The following is an 8296-nucleotide window of genomic DNA, read 5'->3' as shown; positions in this document are numbered from 1 at the left end:
AATCTTTTTGCAAGATTTATGAAAACTTTTCACTTCATTTCTTTGCGCTTTGCATTTCTGTACCGATGGAGGAACATAACAGGCTTGAAAAGTGAAAAGATTTCTAACTTTTCACTTTTCAAACTAAATCTGAAAAGCGATGGTGGAACAAAATCTGAACTGAAAAGTGCAAAGTGCATAGTGAAAAGTTGCAAAGTTCGTTCGTGGAATAGGCCCCACTGGTCTGAGGATTGGAGTCGGTCTTGATTCAGTCGATTGGTACGATAGTTATAAGTCGATAGTTACTATATTTGACATTTAGTCACATGGTCTCATGATTCACTTTGCTGTTGGTGCTCACCTCTCTCAGACTGCCCAACTTGTCTCATTCGAATGTCATGGCTGTTGAGTGGAAAAATGTGTGGATCTTTTTAGGGGTAGTTGCGTTGTGTTTCCTTGCGATTCCGATTCGTATTGATAAGTCTGATTCGCTGGCGAACGAAAAGTTATTTCAAAGCTACATTAAGAAATTTAATAAAACTTACGAATCTAACGTGACAGAGTACAATTTAAGATTGTTACAGTTTCAGGTAAAGACAGGTTGCGAATTTTGTTATATAACTAATTACATTTTGTTTCGTTAGACATACAGTTATCTTTGACTTTTAGCGTGCTTGGAAAAATGCATTTACTGAAGCATCATTGCCTGACATACATACGCGATTTCAATTGATGTTAATAATGTAGGCCTATTATTCTGTTTCAGGAATCCTTGACGCAGATAAAAATTCTCAACGGAGAAAGACAGTCGGAGAGTAGTGCGTTGTATGGTTTTACCAAATTCTCCGACTTATCACCTGACGAATTTTTACACCATCATTTACAACCAAAACTTCATGAACGTTTACATCACCGGCACAAGTCACACAAGAGAATAGAAAAAAGGGCAATTGATTCATTACCTCTTCGTGTTGATTGGTATGCATTTAATTAGACAATTTTTAATCCGAAGGATTTACTTTGAATGCAGCTTTGTATTTCATTTTATGAAGTTGTGACAGTTCTGTTAACTGGGCACAATTTCTTAAATTGGCGCTTTTGTCCGTCCACCCTTTCATTGAGAATGTTAGAACCTCTTCTTTTGTGGCTTTTTAGTCCTTGGTGAATGTTAGCATCTTCTATTATTTTCCACCAGTTATCCCAACTGAATCCCAAAGCCAATAACAAAAGAATCACGACAGTTATGAGGAATTGGTGACAAAAGCCCTCAATCTAACCAGAAACTGGTTTCATTATGGACTCAGTGGCTACTTTGGTGGAGTGATCATGTGGGAGATCCACACTTCCAGACAGATGTGGAACTCAATCTGACATGGTTCTGAAGGGAGAAAGATGTTTGATGCATAGTTTGATGCACTGTTATAGACATGCAGTATGATCAGGTATGCTTTATCCCGGTAGCACGTGCAGTTTCTCATATGCATGAGTTGCACGCTCGTTCACCATGCACAGGAAAGGGATGGTGCGGTATGCCATCGCATGTTTTGTTCCCTGAACACTGCCTTTGTGAGCATTTGCATCTCTACCAGCTGACCTTTTACAATGTCCTATGTTGCAGTATCATTTCAGCTGTTCTCAAAGTGTTTGTTTTGTTCTTTCCAGGCTCCTCACTTCATCTATCCTATCCAATCTCCGTTGGTCAACTCTTGTTCTTTTCTGACCCTGACACTATTAGGTTCAGAGGTCTAGGGAGAGTTCTATTTTCATGCCCTTCGTGGCCCTTGTCTTTCTTTGGCCGATAACTTCAATTTTTGAAGTGTCGGATCCCTTCCATTCTCTCCTCTGAGTATTATATAGAGGATGGTTGCTTAGTTGTAAGTTACTTCCTCTTAAAACAGTAATCACCACCACCACCACTATTCTTAATTCTGTAATTAATCATAAAGGGTATTGTGGCTCGTTTGTTTTCAGTTGCACAGAGTCTTTAATTAAAATTAGTGTGTGTTAACTCATCTTGTGAAGTTCAGAGATGATTTCAAGAAAGATTCTCTGGTGCAGATGTTCCAAGTCTTAAAACACTCCATAATCTTTGTAATAAACTAGCTGAAGACAACCGACTTTGCTGGATTTTTTTGTAAATCCATATGGTTTTCTCTGTGTGATACAGAAGACGTGTACTAGAAGACCACCCTTTTTCTGTTTCTTCTTTTAATTTTATTCTTTTTTTGGGGTGCATAAATATCTTGCATTCTAAGTAATTTCATAAGAATAATACCCTGCATTTGATGTCTTGTTTTCTGGTGCATATACAAACAGATTTTCTGCTTGTCCGACACGTGAGAAAACAACATAGACCTGACCATGTGAGAAACAGGAATACTTAAAATTAACTCTGCAATAGTGGAATGTTTGACTCTGAGCCTTATTGTTAGTCATACTATAAGCATATCTCACTGGAAATTGTAGGCTAATTCGTTCAAAACAAAATGACAAATCATTTGAGATCAATGGAATTCTTGGTATGAAAATTGATTTTCTTTTTTCTTTGCTGGTTAGGATTACTGCCTCAATGATATTGTTAAGGAACTGTTGCGGTAAGTATCTGCTTTATATTCAAGAATTACAGAAAATATTCACTGATGTATTCAAGCAGCAACCTGTTATGGTTCTGAGATTACCATACTCCTGCCAGATGAATCAATCATACATGGTATGTAAAACCAAGCAGTATAGATCATAGCCTTCTAGAGTATATTTTCACTCCGATCTTTCCAGTACATTCTCACTCATTTTAATACATTCAATGACTGAAGTCAGCCCATTTCAAGCCCCACATCTCCCACACCACCACAGCTACTGACATGCAACCACTATAGTGCGTGATGGGAGACTCCAGGCTGCTTACCACACACAAACACCAGTGGTCTGTTGTGAGTAGTTGTGGCTGCAAGGTGAAATATACAAACACACACATTTACTTTTATATAGAGTTGGCCACTTTCAATCCCCAGATCTCCCACACCACCACAGCTGCCAACGCGCAACCACTAGTGCACGACGGGAGATTCGACGCTACTACTACTCAAACACCGGTGGTCTATGATGGGTAGTTGTGGCCGCAAGGCAAAATGTAAGAACACACACTTCTATTTTTATATGTAGTCAGCCGGTTTCAAACCCCACATCGCCACAGTTACCAACATGGTTATGTATGTACACAAAGCAGCCATTACCAAAGTGCTGTTAAACTTGACTGTACACCAGTACCTGTAGTGCCCTTCCACGACGCAAACGTTGGTGTATAGTGTGCCATCATTGGTGAAACAATTTTAGGGCACAAATGGGAGACTTGAGGCTACTACCACACACAACGTCTGCGGTGGGTAGTTTTGGCTGCAAGGTGGGGTATTCGAACAAGTCTGTTTTTATGTATAGATGTGTGTGTTTGTGTGTATGTATAAATATAGATGTCTATATATAGATATGAAATGGCGTATGGCTTTTAGTGCCGGGAGTGTCCGAGGACATGTTCGGCTCGCCAGATGCAGGTCTTTTGATTTGACACCCGTAGGTGACCTGCGCGTCGTGATGAGGATGAAATGATGATGAAGACAACACATACACCCAGCCCCCGTGCCAGCGAAATTAACCGATGATGGTTAAAATTCCCGACCCTGCCGGGAATCGAACCCGGGACCCCTGTGACCAAAGGCCAGCACGCTAACCATATAGCCATGGAGCCGGACTGTATAGATATATATAGATTTCACTAAACTGTAAGTATTAAAAAAAAAAAAAAAAAAAAAGGGCAGCAGCATAGAGTTCTCCTGAAAAGAGATAATGTTGGTCATCGTTCACAAAATTCTTCAATCACTTCATAGTCTTGCATAACAAGTGAGAATTTCTTATTGGTCTGTGTAAAAGGCTACTAATACACTTAAAGCCGTATAAAATAAGTCGCACATGCTCTTCAACCAGGTTGCATTGTACTTAGGTGCACATCATTTTTCTGATACTTGGATTTTTTTTTCAGACTCACTGTTCTAAATGTATCACATCAAAAGATCCATTAAGTATGCTAGTGGCTTTACGTCGCGCCGACACAGATAGGTCTTAATGACGACAATGGGATAGGAAAGGCCTAGGAGTTGGAAGGAAGTGACTGTGGCCTTAATTAAGGTACAGCCCCAGCATTTGCCTGGTGTGAAAATGGGAAACCACGGAAAACCATCTTCAGGGCTGCCGATAGCGTGATTCGAACCCACTATCTCCCAGATGCAAGCTCACAGCTGCGAGTCCCTAACCGCACGGTCAACTCGCCCGGTCCATTAAATATGAATATCCACCTTGTCGGCACTAATAAGAAACTTATTACAATTTCAATACACCAAGCATGTTTCAAGAACCAAAGTTCTTTTCTTCAGTGGCTTAAACTACCATTACAAATTTATTTCATATTTAATTTAACTTGATATATTGGTTGTTAGTATGGATCAATTTACTATTGACCATCATGGTTAAAATGACCAATTACACAGTTCTAAACACCCCCTGTGGGTGGGGGAGGCAGACGAAGAATTCACCCACAGTATCCCCTGCCTGTCGTAAGAGGCGACTGAAAGGGGCGACCAAGGGATGAATGAATTAGAACCATGAAACTACTCTTGATTCGTACCATCATGCGGGGAACACCATGGGTTGCATGTACTTGCGAGTGGTATCACTACCTTGGTATGAAATAGGTTTGTGATTCGTTGCAGTAAAAAGCCTGGCCGGGTGGATTTCAGTACCTGTGCGTTGTACCCATGTGGGCAACACCGCGGGTCTGGGCGTAGCCTGTGAGTTGTACCACGATATGAGCGACACCGTGGGTCTGCGTTGCCTGTGATTAGTACTCACTATGTGAGGAACACCACGGGGCCCTTGGGACCGGCACCCGTGACTAGTACACCTAGGTGAGGAAACTCATCGGTTTGCGTTGGCTGTAAGTGGCGCCATTGTGTGCGAAACACCATAGGTCTGCGTTACCTGTACGAAGTACAATACTTGTGAGTAGTACCATCTTTTGTGGAACACCGTGAGTCTTCGCTACTTCTGATTAATACCCCAACATGACACATACCATGGTTCTATTTTACTCGCGACATGTACCATTCTGTGGGGCCTTACACTTGGATTTTGCACCCCCTTTAGACACCAAGCATCATTGTGCTTTATAAGTGGTTCCTTGGTCGGTAATAATGTTATTTTCGATCTCTATTGAGTCCGATCCACTGGTTTTTGTTTGTTTGTTTTGTGTTTTGTTGGGTTCCTGTCCATCCATTCATTCTTCATGACATATTTTATTTTTATTTTGGTCAGTGGATGCCTTTGAAATTTTTGTTTTTTCATTTCGTACCATTAGGGGCCGATGACCTTCGATGTTAGGCCCCTTTAAACAACAAGCATCATCATCATCATCATCATCATCATCACAGTTCTAAACTTGCACACTTAGCTAAGAGTCTCACGCATTCTTACACGTTTCACTTCTATAGTTTTTATTCATTTTGTATTGCTCACAGAGATTTTGTCTAAATAATAATAATAATAATAATAATGAAAAGTTTTCAATCATCCCGGAAAGTTAGTAAATATCAGTTTCAGACACGGCTTCCTTACCAGGCACTAGTTAACGAATCTATATAATTAAAACGATGCTTCTCAAACTGTTCACAAAATAAGTCTTGCAAGGGAAAAGTTTTCCAAGACACCCACCTATATTTGTCACATCATCATCATCATCATCATCATCCTAAACCATCTCCAGTTTCCCGGGTGTGGTATATGAGCCTCCATCTCATCCTGTCCTTGTACCATTCTTCCTCCACCAACTTGTCCCAATCATGACCTCTCAGCAGTACATCGCTCTTAACTAAATCTATCCATTTCCTTCGTGGCCTTCCCACGGGTCGTCTTCCTTCTACCTTTCTGTCAAATTCCTTCCTTGCAGTTCTGTTTACTGGCATCCTCTTCATGTGACCAAACCACTTCAGTCTCGATATCTGAATCTTATTGAGGGGAGAATCATCTATTCCTACTTCTCTAATTTTCTCATTCCTAATCTTGTCTTTCCTGGTTTTCTGGATCATAGTGCGTAGGAATTTCATTTCAGCTGCCTGAAGTTTGGAATTATCTCTATTGGTCAGTGTTGTGGTTTCGAGACTGTATGTAAGAATTGGTGTATAATAGGACTTGTACAATGTCATTTTTGTTTTCATGGGTATTTGCTCATCCCACAGCAGGTGTCTTACCTGGTGGTAAAATTGTGTTGCCTTTTTGATTCGATTGTTCACCTCATGTTTTGCTAGGTTGTCATTTGATATAACGCCACCCAAGTATTTGAGAACTGGAACGCTGTCCAGTTGAGCTTCATTTAACATGACTATTGGTTCTGCTCCTTCCCCATACACTTTCATCACCACAGTCTTGGTCTTGCTGATGTTTAAACCATATTTCTTAAACTCCTCATTCCAGCTTTGTATTCTCTCTCCCAATTCCTCTTCTGAGTCACTCCAGATCGCAACATCATCTGCAAATGTGAAGGCCTTGATATCTCCATGTTCTTTCCTTTTAATAGATTTCATTACTACATCCATTACAATAATAAATAGAGTGGTGACAATGAGCTGCCCTGCTGCACTCCTCTCTTTGTTTCAAACCAGTCCGACAAACCACATCCTACTTGAATACAGCTTCTGTTCTCACTATACAACATTTTCACTTTGTCTATGAGGCTGTCTCACACTTGAAGTTCTTTCATGCATTGCCAAGTTCTTTCCCTTGATACACTATCGTATGCTTTCTCAATGTCCAAAAATATTAAAAGTAAAGGCTTGTTCTTCTCCCAGTATTTTTCCATTAGCATCCTAATTGCAAATATAAGGTCTGTAGTTGACCTTCCTGGTCTGAAACCATACTGCTCTTCTTCCAAAATTGGTTCAACAATATCTCTGATTCTGGTCTCTATTATTTTTTCCAATATTTTCAGGACATGAGACAGTAGTGTGATACCACGGTAATTAGTACATTTTCGTCGGATTCCTTTCTTGAACAGAGGTACAATGATGCCCATCTTCCAGTCCTCAGGAATAGTATTTTCCTCCCATATCTTGTTGAGCAGTCTGTAGAGCCACTGGATTCCTGGAATTCGTGCTGCTTTCAGCATATCTGCACTTAGTTCGTCTATGCCTACTGCCTTTCCTTTCTTCATGCTCTTGAGTGCATTTTCAAGCTCAGCCATGTAATTGGTGGTTCAGTTGTGGTTCCTCGACTTGGCTCTCCTCTATCCATTGTTACGTTTTCTGTATCTCCATTCAGCAGCTTTTCGAAATAGATCTTGAGTTCTTGTTTAATTTCTCCCTCTTCTTGTGCCAGAGTTCCATCATCACGTTCTATTGCTTTTATGGTCTGTTGATCCCTTCGCTTGTTTTTCACTACTCTGTATAGCAATTTCATATTTCCTCTACTGTCCTCTTCCAGTTTGTCTGCAAACTCATTCCATTTCTTCTCTTTTTCTTCCCTTACAATGTTCTTTACAGCAAGTTTCTTGTTCCTGTATACTCCTTGAAGTCATGGTATTTCTTCATTTCGTTCTTGTCCCTGTTTGTTTTTCCTTGTCCAGTGCCTTCTTTATTTGGTTTCTTTCTTTCATCGCTGTTTTCACTCTATCATTCCACCATGGTGTCTCCTTTTTTCTTTTGATAGAACTTGTAACTCCACATAGGTTTTTGGCTTCTCCCACAAAGGTGTCTTTGAAGGCCTTCATTCTTCATTAACGCTGGTTACTTCACACTTCAGCAAAAATTTGTCACACTTAAATAGTAAGTGTCTGTGGAAAGATTGATTAGGTCCTTAAGTAACATAGGCCTAGGTGAAAAATTGGCATAATGCTTTTTGGTTTCTCCATCACAAATATGGATAACCTTTTCCCACAGGGTGTTACGAATGAAATAGTGCAGTGATCAGGTAACCAATATTATTAGATGCAGATTGAGATTGGTCTATAAAGAATCCAGTTGTAAATTATTGAATTGGGAACATGCATAATTTTCAAAAATATTTTTTTTGAAAAGTGCACCAATGAAATAGTACGTAAACGTATTACATTGTGGTATGTTGCCTTGTTTTCTACCATTAAAAACATGTTTAATAGTGCCTTTCCGCAAGGCGAGTGAAACGGCCTCTGACGTAAGCGGCGCGCTGTGACGTCACGATCCAGTACCGCATGGAGCTCTACCAGCCGTTGTGCATCAGCCGTTGCTAAAAGCCGATTGTT

The 8296-nt window shown here is 40.2% G+C and overlaps 1 protein-coding gene across 2 annotated transcripts in view; it reads left to right on the top strand.

Moving 5' to 3' along the window:
* The first annotated feature begins 340 nt into the window (after positions 1-340).
* LOC136867125 (cathepsin O) overlaps positions 341-8296 on the top strand; it is a 117001-nt gene continuing 109045 nt past the window's right edge. For both annotated transcript variants that reach the window (XM_067144229.2, XM_067144228.2), the window contains exons 1-2: positions 341-569; positions 746-957. In XM_067144229.2, the coding sequence (XP_067000330.2) occupies positions 378-569; positions 746-957 (404 nt within the window). In that variant the 5' untranslated portion in view covers positions 341-377. The remainder of the gene's footprint in view (positions 570-745; positions 958-8296) is intronic.

This window comes from Anabrus simplex, chromosome 3 (genome assembly GCF_040414725.1).
Source record: "Anabrus simplex isolate iqAnaSimp1 chromosome 3, ASM4041472v1, whole genome shotgun sequence".
In the NCBI taxonomy this organism is placed as follows: domain Eukaryota; kingdom Metazoa; phylum Arthropoda; class Insecta; order Orthoptera; family Tettigoniidae; genus Anabrus; species Anabrus simplex.
Note: the sequence above shows the minus strand (reverse complement) of the source record. Positions and strands in the feature narration are given on the sequence as shown.